The 17,152-nt window shown below is 37.9% G+C and overlaps 1 protein-coding gene across 2 annotated transcripts; it reads left to right on the forward strand.

Annotated features, from left to right (window-relative positions):
* Window positions 1–157: 157 nt before the first annotated feature.
* Window positions 158–15,831, forward strand: pla2g7 (phospholipase A2, group VII (platelet-activating factor acetylhydrolase, plasma)). Of its 2 annotated transcripts, none has more exons than XR_012591389.1 (11): window positions 158–329; window positions 2,167–2,294; window positions 3,486–3,636; window positions 4,739–4,832; window positions 4,932–5,000; window positions 7,865–8,036; window positions 8,499–8,612; window positions 13,190–13,281; window positions 13,418–13,588; window positions 13,778–13,903; window positions 14,020–14,157. XR_012591389.1 is itself a non-coding variant. In XM_074615483.1 (11 exons), exons 2-11 carry the CDS (start codon window positions 2,199–2,201, stop codon window positions 15,082–15,084), a joined length of 1,209 nt encoding a protein of 402 aa, XP_074471584.1. In that variant the 5' UTR covers window positions 169–329; window positions 2,167–2,198; the 3' UTR covers window positions 15,085–15,831. The 2 variants fall into 2 exon arrangements, 1 of the variants encoding a protein (XP_074471584.1); XM_074615483.1 differs by lacking the exon at window positions 13,778–13,903 and adding an exon at window positions 14,984–15,831 and having other exon boundaries at window positions 169–329; window positions 14,020–14,168.
* Window positions 15,832–17,152: the final 1,321 nt, after the last annotated feature.

Here is a 17,152-nt window from a genome sequence, read left to right on the forward strand (position 1 = left end):
TAGGACACGGGTGGACATGGGTCAACACGGGTCGACACATGCGCAGTGTAACTGAAGCTGTGGTCTTGCGTTGCGATTGGCACCAGATTTTACTGCGCATGTGTGGTACTCCCAAAGCTATGACGTGTTGATGACGCATGTCCTAGCCTCCGTTCGAGATGCCTTGCTCCTCCCATGCTAGTAGCGGCTAGCAGCGGCTAGCTAACAGCAACCTGTCAACCACTCCCGGGTGACTCATCCCGGTGCACTCGAGAAATTCATATTAGTTACCTGGTAATGTTGCGAAACTGATGTAGTAACATCGGCACCTGGCTACTTCTGTATCTCCGGTAGGTCTCGTTTATTTTGTTAAATAGTTGTATTAGTGTTTTTGTGGCTGACAGCTAACTGTTAACTGTAAACCAGAAGAGACTGAAGTAGAGGATCTGTAGAGTTATTAGTCTAGACTATGATCTGTAGAGTTATTAGAGGATCTGTAGAGTTATTAGAGGATCTGTAGAGTTATTAGTCTAGAGGATCTGTAGAGTTATTAGTCTAGAGGATCTGTACAGTTATTAGAGGATCTGTACAGTTATTAGTCTAGACTAGGATCTGTACAGTTATTAGTCTAGAGGCTATGTACAGTTATTAGAGGATCTGTACAGTTATTAGTCTAGAGGAGGATCTGTACAATTATTAGTCTAGAGGAGGATCTGTACAATTATTAGTCTAGAGGATCTGTACAGTTATTAGTCTAGAGGATCTGTACAGTTATTAGTCTAGAGGAGATGTACAGTTATTAGTCTAGAGGAGGATCTGTACAGTTATTAGTCTAGAGGAGGATCTGTACAATTATTAGTCTAGAGGATCTGTACAGTTATTAGTCTAGAGGATCTGTACAGTTATTAGTCTAGAGGAGATGTACAGTTATTAGTCTAGAGGAGGATCTGTACAGTTATTAGTCTAGAGGATCTGTACAGTTATTAGAGGATCTGTACAGTTATTAGTCATGAGGATGTGTACAGTTATTAGAGGATCTGTACAGTTATTAGAGGATCTGTACAGTTATTAGTCATGAGGATCTGTACAGTTATTAGAGGATCTGTACAGTTATTAGAGGATCTGTACAGTTATTAGAGGATCTGTACAGTTATTAGTCTAGAGGATCTGTACAGTTATTAGAGGATATGTTCAGTTATTAGTCTAGAGGATGTGTACAGTTATTAGAGGATATGTACAGTTATTAGAGGATCTGTACAGTTATTAGTCTAGAGGATGTGTACAGTTATTAGAGGATATGTACAGTTATTAGAGGATCTGTACAGTTATTAGTCTAGAGGATGTGTACAGTTATTAGAGGATATGTACAGTTATTAGATGATCTGTACAGTTATTAGTCTAGAGGATGTGTACAGTTATTAGAGGATATGTACAGTTATTAGAGGATCTGTACAGTTATTAGTCTAGAGGATCTGTACAGTTATTAGTCTAGAGGATATGTACAGTTATTAGAGGATATGTACAGTTATTAGTCTAGAGGATATGTAGAGTTATTAGTCTAGAGGATATAGGAGTGGGCAGGGACAGTTAGAGGTGAAATGGTACAGTTTATTGTCAGCGTAAATACAGCTATAACTAGTAAAAACAGCTGTAAAGTGACGTGTGGTTGTTACACTAAGACGTATATTTCGGCACGCACTCAGTTCCATGTGGTGAACTTAATGACATGTTATAATAATGATTATAATAATGATTATAATAATGATTATAACGGAGTCATTGTAGTCTTCCTGTGACGTTGTTCTTGCTAACATGGAGCTAAACAAACAAAGCAATAATCAGTCATAAAAGTCAAGATAACAGCATACATAGCTATGTGTTATGTGTCAACAATAAGCTATTTAATTTATCATACAGTAACAGAGGTAAAATAACACAAATATTGTAAAGGAAAAATTAATATATTGTTCAATACAAATGTTCAAATGGGAGCTGTTTTCACAAGCTGCTGACATTTCAAATCCACTGCCTGAAGTCAGTATCAGCAGTAAAGCTGTGTGGAAGTAGTCTGAATTCCTGTTTTGTTTTTTGTCAAGTCATGCTATCTCTATCATGGCATCCTTGTCATCCTTGATAGGTTCCTTCCTATCCTAAGAGCTACTTGCTAAGTGTGTGTTTATTTGACAGACCAGAGGAGGTACACGCTAGGCTTCTTCACCATGGGGAACAACTGCAGTAATAACCTTGGGATCCCTCCAGCCAAGGGCCCCAATGCTGTGGGATGCACTGACTTCATGATGGACCACACTGAAAAGGTAAGAGTACAGCCATGGCTTCACTTTGTCTGTATGGGCCAAATGTGTCACTTTTTTTTGGCTGGATAGGCAAATAAGTATTTGCCGGCCGTATAACAAAATAAAATAAATAAAATAGCAAATAAGAAAAGGGATTAAGGGATTAATTAGAAATGGGATATCATTACTAAATACAATTATTTTGTTCAGTCATTGTGAAGAATAGCACCAGAAACATGCTTACTCTAGATGACCACTGAATTCTAGCTTTGTTTAGAGCCATTGTAAAATACAAAAATGATAATGGACAGAGGCAGCATATATGGGCATATCCTGTACTGTCATTATAATTACAGCTAATATATTTGCTTTAAAAGTGATTAGTCAGCAGCAATAAGAAGTTGATAATTAATTCCATTACAACAGTCATTGGTCACTTTAGCAGCATTCAACAAGTATACAAGTTTCAAAGTTCAGCATGAGCAAGAGGCAGTATCTGTACACAAAACATATCACACCATTTGTGAACCAGATATTTGGGACATACAGTTAATCCATTTGTGTCCAAAGACTGTATTTAGTATGATAAGGAAAAATGCAACAATATTTGTTCTGATTGGTCAACAGTGTTAACATTTGGTAAGGACATACTTTGGGCAACAGCCCAACAGTACAACTTTGAAATGTTTAGATCACATGAAAAATCTTATTTTTATCAATAGTCAAAGTCCAGATTTTTGAAAAATTAAAGAATTGCTAACATTGTGTTCATTAAATGTTTTCTACATTAAATATGTTTTTGTGCATATCTTTGATATTCAACTTGTTATGAGTTCATACAGTAGATACCAAATACTTGATTGTGCTCCTTGTAGTTTCTGAGATACAGCCATTTTCTTATCATACTATATCTAGTATTTGGGCACATGGGACTACTGTTTTGTCCTAAAAGAGTCTATTGCAAAAACAGTAGTCTCATTTGCCCAAATACCAGATATAGTATGATAAGAAAGAGTCATTTTGAAGTCAAATGGTTTGACTGATTTTTAAAATTTCTTCACATTTTGTGCTTAGGCAAGCCACCAAAGGACATTAAAAATGTCAGTTGCTGGCACATCACATGGCAGTAGACAGAAGTATCTGTGTGCTTCATTCAACATGCTAGCTAAAAGAGACACTTTTCTGTCTCTTCTATGTATGTGTCGTTAACAGGGCAGCTTCTTCCGGCTTTACTATCCTTGTCAAGAGACTGAAAAAGCAGAAAGACCAGACTGGGTACCGTGCATGGAGTATTTTAACGGTCTGGCGGACTTCATGAAAATCAACAGGAGTCTCAGTGAAAGGATTTTCAACTACCTCTTTGGTAATTTAAATTAAATTAATAACACGCAGAGCATTTCAAATGTGTTTTAAACAAGTGTATGCTGTCTAAACTAGTCTCTCCCGGACCATACTAGTGTTTTTTTTTGCATGTTTTTGTTCATTTATGACACATGTAATATACATTATATTACTCCCCACGATGTTTCCTAGTATTTTTAGATTTTTGAATGTTTTTCATTGGCTTTTCATTGACTTCACCTCATTTCTATACAGTGTTTTAAGGCAGCTTAGAAACTTGCTTGCGCCACGTAATGTGTTTTGTATTCTTAAAAAATTGTTGCACATCCATCTGCACTTTCAACTGCGTCACCAAGCAAGAATAACTTTGACAACAATGATAGCATGAATGATGTCCACTACAGTTATAAGTTACCTATCTCTGGTTAAGTTTCAATTCTGCAAATTAATGTTCACACTGTAGAAATGTACGGGAACAAGCATTTGCCTAAAAGGTGGGAAAACACTGGTATTGTGCTTTAAAGGGACTGTTTGTAACTTCTTACACGTATTAATCGAGTCGGTGTCCCATGCGCGCTCGCATGTGGCTACGCTGTTCCAACACAAACTACACGGAAGCCACAAAAAAAACGCAAAGTTATATTTAGTGAAGCCCGTCTTGCAAAACAGTGTCAACTCTTCCTGCTCCGGCCCCCCGGACCACGGTCAGAAGACACAGAGGAGACCGTAGCTTTGGTCTCCAGGGCCGGAGTCCATGCTGCTCTGCTCCTCTGCCTGCCTTCACTCACACACTGCGCTTGTTCTCACTCGTTGCATGCGCGCACACTACACACTGCAGGAGACGGGAGTCTGAAGCAGGAAAACGCAGTATCAGCAGTGATTCATGGAGAGACCTTCGTCTGGTCAGCTAACATTACTGCCAAGCAGCTGAACTATAGAGTGATATTGTGCTTTTCTCACTGTTTTGAGCGATGCTCGTTCTAGTCTATGTAGAGCGAGCTCGAGCAACAGGACGCTGACTTTCGTTGACTTAACGGCCACAGGTGTCGCTGTTAACAAGACATTTGTGATTCTTACATAGAGTCCCTTTAAAAAGCGTATGTTTTGTCATTTATTTGTTCCAGGGTCCTTTAAGATTCCAGCCTACGTGGATGCTCCTTTCAAATCAAATGGAAAATGTCCTGTAGTTATCTTTTCCCATGGCCTCGGAGCTTTTAGGTATACAATCAATCTGTAACACTGCTACAGTATTTACTGATTATAAATTGAGTGTTTTGCTGTGAATGGTGTAATGGACGTCTCCTTGGTGTTTCCTAGGACTTTGTATTCAGCTATATGTGCAGAACTGGCCTCTCAGGGCTTCATCGTGGCGTCCGTGGAACACAGGTATTTGTACAAGCTTTTTTTTTTATTAATTACATTTTGAGCTGAATATTCATGTTGATGTCAGGATATATTTCATTAAGGGGAGACACCCCAGGTGAATAGGGTGAAAATGAAACTACTCACAATACAACGATAATTTTTTTGTATTACATGTTTAAACATTGCAAATGATACATTATCTTATCAAATATGTCCTAATTTGCATACATTTCCAGAACAGAAATCTGAACATTGGATAGTTCAAAATTCTTGTTTCATTTTGTTGACATATTAGAGTCAAAGGTTTTTACAGAGGGAATTTTGGATATGTCTTTTTATCAGTCCATGAATCAGAAAATACTGTCACAGCCATAAAAAAAATCCATTTTCGCCATATTTTTAGGAATAAAATGTTGTATAAATCAGGCTATGAATGATATATGAACAAACCCCTCTGTAAAAACCTTCAGAATATATATATATATATATATATATATATATATAGAGAGAGAGAGAGAGAGAGAGAGAAAGTTTGGTGTATGTAAGTGCCACTGAATAGAGATTTCTGAGTATGAGAAAAACAGCCTTTATTAAAATTGATTATTGTATAAAGACAATACAGGTGAATAGGGTAAACATAACTAATAGATATCACATAACTAATAGATATCACATAATAAACTTCCCTAGTTGGTTACTTACATTAAGACAATTATTTTTTGTATTACAAGTTTCCAGAGATTTTATTTTTAAATATCCAAATGATGCGTTATTAATGCTAATTTTTGGTGAGTTTAGGAGAAATCTACAGACGCAAATAGACAAAGAGTAGTAAAATAAACACCTAAATGTGTATTTAGGATGTTTCCTTTCCACTAGTCTGAAAGAAGACATGTTATGGAAGCAATGTAGCCCAAAATCTCCAAAATGATCAGTGCATGAAAAACAATGTTTTTCCCTTTAAAACAGGAAGTTTCTTCTAGTGCACAAATCAGCGTTAGAGGACGGCTGTACAGCAGTTATGCAAACAGACCTGATGTTGTAAGCTATCATGTGTAGAATCTTTAGGTATTTTAGGTATATTCAAACTGACAATATGTACACTGACTATTTCAAAATAAGGACACGTGTCAGTTGGAGGAGATTCTAGTTGATGGTTAGCCAAGCAGACAATGACAGAGGGCAGTCTCTTCTGCAAGCGGCTGTCTGTTTATCTGTGGAGTAGGAGTGGAAAGGGTGTGCAGACAATAGTACGTACCAGGTCATCACATTTCCTTTCAGTATAGAGACAAGGGGACCATATGGAGATGAACATAATGGCCACAGTCAGTCTGTCACTCATGTGGGTCCAAGTGGTATTCCACTGAATTTTAGCAGCTGGTTAAAGGCTAACTCCACAGGAAAGAGCATGTGTTGTGACCTAGTTCAGAGCTGTGGCATGAGACGGACTTGTTGTTTCACGTGCCTGCATTGATGGTCAGGACGGTCCAGCCGCTCTGCCAGTGGTGGCTTTTGTCACGCTGCCACATTAGTTTGTTTAGTCTGTTACCACAAACAAACCAGAACAGTCATAAAGAATGTGAATTGTCTTCCCAAATCATGTTTACGTGGGCAGCAGCTGTCTGAACCAGAACAAAGCCAGAAGTTCAGGCTCCAGTTGGCAGCTAAACTGCACACTATATGTTTATGTGAGAGATGGAGAACCTAATATTTCTTAGTAACATTTAGCTATATTTAATCTCTAGGGCTGCAACTAACCTTTATTTTCATAAGTTGCAGTGATGTTTCCAATGTGCTTGTATTGTTCGACTAACAGTCCAAAACATTAAAGGGATAGTTGTGGTGTTTCTCAGTGGGGTTGTATGAGCTACTTCTCCATAGTCAGTGTGTTACCTACAGTAGATGACGGTCGGCACACCCCCAGTTTGGAGAAACAGACAGGAGTTACCGCACGGAAACAAAGCAATGCTGCTGAGGACGGGGCCGGCAGCAAAACGTTTTAGCCATCTAAAACAAAGGCCCACCTAAAGAAATCTGTATCAGTGTACGCTATATACTGAATATTGTCACCGCTTTACTTTGCTGTCAGGCAGCCCATTCCGACGGGGAACTGAAGCCGTCATCTATGTTCTCTTCAAAGCCACCAGACTCCTTTGACAAAAACAGTAATTTTACCTCACAGAACACCGGAGTTGCTGGTCTACCGCTGGCTCGATCGGTTAGTTTGTTTGTGTTATTGTGTGGCTTTGGTAAATATGAAGTAAAAGGAGTCTGGTGGCTTTGAAGAGAGCATAAATAATGGCTTCAATTCCCCGTCGGAATGGTCTGTCTGACGGCGAGGTAAAGCAGTAAAAATATTCTAAATATAGTAGAGCTGCCACGATTAATCGATTAGTTTTTTTTAATAATCGATTAATCGGTTTGCATAATCATAGAATCTTTTCATAAATCTGAGTCTGATTCCAGCTTCTTAAATGTTCTGGTTTCTTTACTCCTCTATGACAGTAAACTGAATATCTTTGAGTTGACTGATATCGATGTTTTTAGGTGAGCCTTTCTTTTAGATGGCTAAATGCGTTTTGCTGCCGGCCCCGTCCACAGCACTGTATTGCTTTGCTCCGGTGTCGGTACTCCTGTCTGTTTCTCCAAACTGGGGGCTTACTAACCGTCATCTACTGTAGGTAATACACTGACTGTGGAGAAGTACCTCATACAACCCCACTTAAAAAAATACAAACTCTCCCTTTAAGACACTCAATTTACTGTCATGTCTGACAGAGAAAAGCAGCAAGTTTGCACATTTGAGAAGCGGGAACCAGACAATACAGTCAGCTTTGACTCATTATCATTTTGCAGCATTGTGTGGGTATTTCCTTTTTATGCAGAGACCAGTCATCCTCAGCTACGTATTATTTTCGTGAGAAGACGGAGTCAGAGAAGGCAAAAAAGAAAGTGCCTAAAGAATCTGCCTCCGCCCAAGACAACCTGGTAATAGAGTGGATGTACTACAGAAGTCTGCGGCACGGAGAGAGCGAGTTCGCCCTCAGAAATAAACAGGTAGGAAGAATTTACTTTCACTAGAAACTCAAAGTTCTGTGCTGTACTTTGGGAGGGGAAATGTTTCTCAACATAATGACAGCAGCATATATGAGTCAACAGTCATTATATAAAAGGTACATAGAGGTGGAGACTTCCTTCCCCTTTTATATGATACAGGTTTGGCTAGATTGCATAACATGAACCTTACACACAGTAACCACCACAGTGCATGACACTGATGTTCAAATCACACCACATCCTGTTGTTTCTTCAGCCTGTTCTCTGATCCTTTATCTGATATGTCTCGCATTCTACTTTGATCTTGATATATGGCGTCTTTATCATTTTTAAATACTGCACTTTATTAGATTGAGTTTGTATTTTAAAGGCTTGGATTTATGTGACATTGTGGCAATATTTCTTTATGACTTTCTCCTTTTCTCCTAACTTGTAACTGTGAATGGTTTGTGTCATTCCCAGGTGAAACAGAGAGCAGATGAATGCATTTTGGCTCTGGATAGACTCACTGACATCAACTCAGGGATTCCAGTGCAAAATGTTTTGCAAACACAGTTTGACTGGACGACGTTGGAGGTAACCTGCTCGTGAACTTTGGTCTAGTTTTACAGATATCAGAGGCCTGTACTACGAAGCTAGTTCAACATACCCAGGGTATCTTCTCCTTATCTGGCTTCACCAACCCTAACAACAGAGATCACACTAAGCGGTCCTACGACGCTGGTTATCAACTCAGTAAATCAACCCAGGGTTTCTCAATCTGGATATGAGCGCGTTCACATGAACGGGGAGGTGTCTGCAGTTTATTACCAATCACAGACATGGACAAGTCTACTGTCAGCAGACAGACAGGTAGAGCAGCACATTTTACAAAAGGAAGAGTAAACTATATTAGACAAATATGAAGAAGTTAAACACTTAATCAGACTAAAATTAACACAGTTGAGGCTGCCAAATACAGGAAGAACAGCTGGTAAAAGAAAAAACTCCAGGTATGTGAATGTGTAAATTAACAGATTTATTAATTTAACGGAATATTCAAAAGTCAGATATAGTCCTCTAGATATAAATAGCTTTTAGGGGTGTCATGGATGAATGGATTACACTACTTTATACACTGAAGCTATTACGCAGCATGTGTGACTATTTCAACCTTCTTTCACCTGTGTCCCATCTCCGGCGGTGTGAAACGGACTCGAGAGCAAGTAAAAAATTAAATATAAAAACATAATTCAAGGCCGTAAACACCCACAGCATACAGCCAGCTGTCCTTCCTGTATTTGTCAGTTTAAACTGTGTTTCAGTCTGATTATGACAGTAACTTCTTCATATTTGTGTAATATTACCATATGATCCCCGCACTGAGCTCTGATTGGTCAGTAGGATGTGCTTTTATAGAGTTGATCTCTTATCTGGAACATAACCTGCTCCGGAGCAGGTTAGCTGTTCAGCATCAGTTACCATGGTGATCTACCCCGGTAAGAAGTGATCCACCTTCGTAGGACTGAAAACCCTGAAGGGTTAACCCTGAAGTTACCTCGCTAACCCTAAATCCTGCTTCGTAGTACAGACTTCTGGAGTTAGTTTTGGAATGAAAACCCATCCAACGAGGCAGCAGCACACATGACTACGTGACAAAGTATAATAATGTGAAAATAAAGAATTTAGAACAAGACAGGTAATACTGGTATGTGCACAGAAACTAGTGATGTTACAAGCTGGAGTACGTCAGCAGTGCTCTTGATTACAGTTGATAAGACTCACTGTGTTGAAGGTCTTTCATTTAGATAGTGTAGCCCTTTGCAAGTCTCCAAGAACATCACAGAGAAAAAGACACAAGAAAATGAAAAAAAGTTAATAATATTTATTTATTAATATTAATGATAATCAATAATTATATTTAATATAACACCACCAACTTTAGGTAAAACTCCAAAGATGAAAACAATCTTGGTATTCATGAGTCCTTTGAATGAAAAAATGGTCCATAAATCAGTTTCCATCATAGCACCCAAATATCAGTAAGATAAAGACTGTACAACTGAACAGGGACAGCGTGGTGGATTTGGCGGCATCTAGTGGTGTGGTTACAGATTGCAACCAACTGAGTACCCCTCCGCTCACCGCAGAGTGTGAAACCGTGGTAACGTAGTTGGCCTCGCTCAGAGGCCGTCCATACCATAATAACACTACTTTAGGAGTAACAGACGGCGGCTGGTGGTACCACGTTTTTTGTGTTTTGAAGTAGGGATGTCCATAATTAACCGTTTAACCGTTAACCAACATTAAGCATTTCAACCGATTAATGCTATCGGTTAAAACGGTTAAAAGAAATATTAATAATTAACTCAAAAGCTGAGCGGCTCAGAGGAGCGGTTCGTCTCTTTAAGGAGAAAAGTTGGTCCACCTTAACAGTCCACCTTAAGAGGCGGAGCCGGAGTTGCAGGATACAGGAAGTCGGCTCCGGTCTCTGGCTCACTTGAGCGGAGTGGAGGAGTTGTAGTTTCATAGCATTTATTCACCGACAAATAAAGTGTCCACACACTGCTACACCTACGATCACAGCTAGAACGCCACCAACAACCTCACACTCACCACCAACACACACACACGATCTGTTGGAAACTCGCTAAAGTTCCGCCGGGCAGACACACAGCTGACAACCTGCTAAACTAAACTAAATGTGTGGTGGAGACTTTTACTGGGAAAGTGGCTGCATGTCCGCGACACTACACGCAGCATCGTAGCTGTTAAGTTAACGCTCCCGGACGGTGAACTGGAGACTCCCGTTAACCAATATCTGTTGTGCTCCTGCAGCTGGTACGAGGCACTAATCTTGTCGGTTAACGGTTAATAATCGGTTAACGAGGGTCGGTTATCGGTTAAGAACATTTTTCAAAATGAGCATCCCTATAGTGGAGATATGAAGGACTCATTCTAAGCTAACGAAAACACAATGATTCTTAGTTTCAGGCGATTATACACTAATGAAAACATAGTTCTGAATATCATATTCCATTTCTGGATATTCTTAGCAGCATTGACATGGGTGACAGCCCCCTCATTGGCATTATTTAGCCAGAAATACATAAAGAAATTTGAAAACGAAAGAATACAGAAATAAATAAGTTTAGGGAAATAAATAAGGGGTGAAATAGAAAGGGAAAATCATGCAGAAATAAATGAATACATAAAAACAAAATGCAAACATTTAAAAAAAAATATATATATATATAATTTAATAAAAGGGAAAATTAAACAAGGATAAATAAGTAAGGGTATTAATACAAAGATAAATAAATGAAGCAAATTCAAACTGAAATATCAATTTACAGACGTAGGCAAAGTTGTTGGTACCCTTCCGTTAAAGAGAGAAAAACCCACAATGGTCACTGAAATAACTTGAAACTGACAAAAGTAATAATAAATAAAAATTTATTGAAAATGAAATAATGAAAATCAGATATTGTTTTTGAATTGTGGTTCAACAGAATCATTTTAAAAAACAAACTAATGAAACTGGCCAGGACAAAAATGATGGTACCCCTAGAAAAGATGTAAAATAATTTGACCATAGGGACATATTAAACTAAGGTGTGTCCTGTAATTAGCATCACAGGTATCTTCAAACTTGTAATCAGTCAGTCTGCCTATTTAAAGGGTGAAAAGTAGTCACTGTGCTGTTTGGTATCATGGTGTGTACCACACTGAACATGGACCACAGAAAGCTAAGGAGAGAGTTGTCTCAGGAGATCAGAAAGAACATTATAGACAAGCATGTTAAAGGTAAAGGCTATAAGACCATCTCCAAGCAGCTTGATGTTCCTGTGACTACAGCTGCACATATTATTCAGAAGTTTAAGGTCCATGGGACTGTAGCCAACCTCCCTGGACGTGGCCGCAAGGGGAAAATTGATGACATATTGAAGAGACGGATAATACGAATGGTAACCAAAGAGCCCAGAACAACTTCCAAAGAGATTAGAGGTGAACTCCAAGGTCAAGGTACATCAGTGTCAGATCGCACCATCCGTCACTGTTTGAGCCAAAGTGGACTTAATGGAAGACGACCCAGGAGGACACCAAATCATAAAAAAGCGAGACTGGAATTTTCCAAAATGCATATTGACAAGCCACAAAGCTTCTGGGAGAATGTCCTTTGGACAGATGAGACAAAACTGGAGCTTTTTGGCAAGTCACATCAGCTCTATGTTCACAGACGCAAAAATGAAGCATCCAAAGAAAAGAACACTGTACCTAATGTGAAACATGGAGGAGGCTCGGTTATGTTATGGGGCTGATTTGTTGCATCTGGCACAGGGTGTCTTGAATCTGTGCAGGGTGCAATGAAATCTCAAGACTATCAAGGCATTCTGGAGCGAAATGTGCTGCCCAGTGTCAGAAAGCTTGGTCTCAGTTGCAGGTCATGGGTCCTCAAACAGGATAATGACCCAAAACACAGCTAAAAACACCCAAGAATGGCTAAGAACAAAACATTGGACTATTCTGAAGTGGCCTTCTATGAGCCCTGATCTAAATCCTATTGAACATCTGTGGAAGGAGCTGAAACATGCAGTCTGGAGAAGGCACCCTTCAAACCTGAGACAGCTGGAGCAGTTTGCTCATGAGGAGTGGGCCAAAATACCTGTCAACAGGTGCAGAAGTCTCATTGAGAGTTACAGAAATCACTTGATTGCAGTGATTGCCTCAAAAGGTTGTGCAACAAAATATTAAGTTAATGTTACCATCATTTTTGTCTAGGCCAGTTTCATTAGTTTGTTTTTTTAAATGATTCTGCTGAACCATAATTCAAAAACAATATCTGATTTTCATTAGTTAATTTTCAGTGAATTTTTATTTATTATTACTTTTGTCAGTTTCAAGTTATTTCAGTGACCATTGTGGGTTTTTCTCTCTTTAACGGAACGTTACCAACAACTTTGCCTACGTCTGTATGTCACATTTTATCAATTCATTATTGGCTACATATATTTTGAATATCATTTTTGGTACGTTTGATGACATATTTATTTATCGAGTCATTTATTTTTATATTCATTTATTTTTTGATTTTGGCTGGTTCCGTCCTCCATACCCAAGGCAGTTGAGAGTAAACGTGTCATTATCATGTCCTCTTGTCTCCTGGCTAACAGAACTCCATGGATCTGTGTAAGATAGCAGCGGTGGGGCATTCCTTCGGGGGAGCAACAGTGATTGAAGCTCTGTGCAAAGAGGTTAAATTCAAGTATGTGGACCTCCTCCATTATCACATGTCCTGTTTTGGAGAAGCAGGGACATGATACAACATATGAATTATGTTTTTTAAATATACATTAACAGTATTTTTGCAATAACCTTCTGTGGAAACTCTCCTCAACCAGGTGTGGCGTAGCGCTGGACGCCTGGATGTTCCCGTTAGACGACGAGCTCTTTCCCCGGGTCAAACAGCCCATCTTCTTCATCAACTCCGATAAGTTTCAGTGGGCGGGAAACATCAGCCGCATGAAGAAGCTGGAGTCGGCTGTCATACAGAGGAAAATGATCACTATCAGGTAGAACGGACACAACTGATATTGTCTCTTGTTTAGGCCTGGCTGCAACCAACAATTATTGTCATTGTCGATTAATCTGTTGATCAATTTCTTCGCTAACCGATTAGCTATAAAATGTCAGAAAATGGTGAAAAATGTCAATTCCTAAATCCCAAGATAACGTCCCCAAATGTCTTGTTTTGTCCATAGCTCAAAGATATTCAGTTTACTGTCATAGAGGAGGAAAGAAACCTGAAAATATTCACATCTAAGAAGCTGGGATCAGAGAATTTAGACTGTTTTTCTTAAAAAATTACTCAAACTGATAACAAAATAGTAGGTGATTTAGTTAATAGTAGACAACTAGTCGATTAAGTGTTGCAGCTCTAGTGTTTTTGATTCTGTAAAAACCGGTCATGTCTTGACTTTGTGGTGATGTTTCCCCTCGTCAGAGGCACAGTCCACCAGAGCTTCCCAGACTTCACCTTCCTGACGGGCAACTGGATCGGCAAGCTGATGAAGCTGAAGGGAGAGATCGACCCGGAGATCGCCATAGACCTCTCCAACAAAGCAACACTAGCCTTCCTGCAACGGCATCTTGGTGAGGACAAGGAAACGCTCACAATCCCTGCCAGCCTTTGCTAGTATCTCACAGCTAACCCTAAAGCCTCGGACACAGCGGAAACGTCAGGAGCGCGTGGCGGCTGCGTTACCTGTTGTTTTTTTATTTCGGCGTCCATGTAAACAGGTTAGAGCAGCCACCCTGCCCGCGTGAGACTCAGCTGCGTCTCTTCTAGAGAATAGAGGTCTCACCTATTTTTGACGCGTGCTGTGCGCGTCTAACAGCAGCAAGAGACAGTGAAAGTGATCTATTGACTGTATATTAACACCATACCAGCTACATTACTACAGTTTCAATATCTATCTGTAGAATATGTTACGCAGGTGAAAAAAAAGTAAAGATTTATTTTTAAATCAACACTTCCTGCTTTCATTTAGAATTTTTTCTGTAGACAGAATTCCTTCATTTGTTAACACGAGGCTTTTATTCTGAAATATGTGTTCTAGAATATACAGTGACTTGGAGAGCTCCATGAATGAATATAGTACGGAGTTTTAATTGTGGATTATTACTATTATTTACATATTACCACACGTTTCTTAACCTTTCTCTGTCTAAAATAAATATAAATGATATTTAGAATGAAATGAAATGGCCATTAAAAGGCAAACTCTATGTAGAAAGAAAGGGCTGACAGCAGCAGCAGAAACACAGCTGGTGTGAAAACCTGACGCGTGAATCACGCAGCCACCACGCCACGCAGCCGCCACGCAGCCGCCACGCAGCCGCCACGCGCTCCTGACGTTCCTGGTGTGTCCCAGGCCTAACACATTTCTAAATTCTGGATGTTGCAGGTCTACAGAAGAACTTCAACCAGTGGGACCCTCTGATCGACGGGCAAGATGACAACCTCATTCAAGGAACTAATATTACCATGCTTCAGTCTGCCATCTGAGCTGGCTCACACACAGCAGAATGCAGAATGTACCTGGGACTGCCCGGCCGACAGCTCGATGATCTCACCTCTTTGCGTGGGGAGCCAGTGGAACTGTTCCACAATGTTAAGCCAGGCCTGCTTGGCGTTTCAAACGGACTGACGATAACATTTCAGAGATAGGAAAGATGATCTCTACCTCATCAGCAGGAACGATTTGTTTTTCTTGACAGATAAAAGCAGTGTTTGTTTCACGAGGCCTGAATGTTGCCGAACACTTCTTCTTTTCACTGTTAGTGAAATCTTCTTTTATCAGAAATTTCTGCAAGAAATGCTTTTAATCATTTTGAGTGTATATAAACTGAGATAATGAATGTTATTTCATACAAATACTGTACATCTCTTTGGACGTATGACCTTCCAACAGAGACAAGCTACACTATGATTGCAGTGTGATTATGGAATAATGACAATCGTATCCAACCAATGGTGATGGGCAATATTTATATATATATTTAAAAAAAAAAAAAGCAGAAGATTGAAGACTCGTATGATCTTAGATAAATTATTTACCTAGCCAAGATATCAAACTCAATGTATCCATAAATCAGCATCATTACAAACACTAACGGGTTGCATTAAGATACCATGTGCCTTAACTCAGTACTGTTCATCCTGGGTCAATGTGACTGCCTTCTACTTTTATACATTTACCGTCTGAAATATTGGCCATAACACAAATCCAATAAAATCTGGTTTGTATACAAATACATATTCTGCCAACTTATTTAAACTGCTTTCTCTTCCAGGTTTGATTCCTCCTTTTTTTAAAGCCTGTAATGCTCTGAGCTTACAAACAGGTTCTGAGGATAAAAGCCAAGCTGTTGAATAATATGCTTATAATAAAAATAATAATAATAATGTGTTCAGTGTCATAAGGGCAGTGCGAGTGCTGAAAACATTTGAGGTTATCTTGAAAAATGTTGGTAACACTTTATAACCATTTATAAATGGTAAATTGATAATTAAATTTCGTTAAGTTATTTTACTGTTAATGAAATGATGTTTACTAATTATTAGTAATGCTATAATTTATGTTATCTTAACAGTTTATTGTTGCACACATATTTTATATACTATATATATACAGTATATACATATGTACTATATATATACATATATGTGTGTATATATGTATGTATATATATGTATATATACATATATATGTATATATACGTATACATTTATATATACATATACATACATATATGTAGTATATATAGTATTTATATACTATACATATATGTACTATATACATATATACAGTATATATATATTATATATACTGTATATATGTAATATATATATATATATACATACTATATATATATGTATATATATGTACTATATATATACACATATATGTACTATATGTATACATGTGTGTGTATATATGTATGTATATATATATATGCATATATATACATATATATATATACGCATATATATACGGTATATATATACTATACATAGTATATATATACAGTAAATATTATATGATGATTATAATGATTAAGATATTATTTGTAAACTTTAAATAAATTGTTTGTAAAACAATATATAAACATTTCATCGATATTTGTAACACTTTTTTAACGGTTAATAATTGGTTTGTGAACCAGCTATAAATATTTAGATAGATAAATGGTTAATAATTGGTTTCTGGTCCATCTATCTAACATTTATAGATGTTTTTCAAACAATTTCTTAAAAGTTTACAAATCATTTGGTAATCACTAAACAATACTTAATATAGAATATAAAATGTTGTGTGCAACAATAAAGTGATAAATACTTTACTAATGTAATCACAATGTAATTGTTATCGTCTCCTATCAGCTTTGATACAATATTTATAAACCAATTATTAGATATTACACAAACTACTGATAAAATAACAAATTATAGCAGTACTAATAATTATTAAACATGAATTATAATTTAATTTTTTAACACTAAAATAACTATTAACTAAGTTTGATTAACTATAAATTGACCATTTATAAATGATTAAAACATTTTAAGGGGC

This window comes from Sebastes fasciatus, chromosome 18 (assembly GCF_043250625.1).
Source record: "Sebastes fasciatus isolate fSebFas1 chromosome 18, fSebFas1.pri, whole genome shotgun sequence".
NCBI classification, from domain to species: Eukaryota; Metazoa; Chordata; class Actinopteri; order Perciformes; family Sebastidae; genus Sebastes; species Sebastes fasciatus.

Bases quoted from the DNA above. Each gene is read 5' to 3' on its own strand.
- pla2g7 (XM_074615483.1), top strand. From the start codon at position 2,199: ATGGGGAACAACTGCAGTAATAACCTTGGGATCCCTCCAGCCAAGGGC. The intron at 3,637-4,738 runs GTAATTTAAATT...TATTTGTTCCAG, and splicing joins GATTTTCAACTACCTCTTTG to GGTCCTTTAAGATTCCAGCC. The intron at 14,169-14,983 runs GTGAGGACAAGG...TGGATGTTGCAG, and splicing joins CTTCCTGCAACGGCATCTTG to GTCTACAGAAGAACTTCAAC.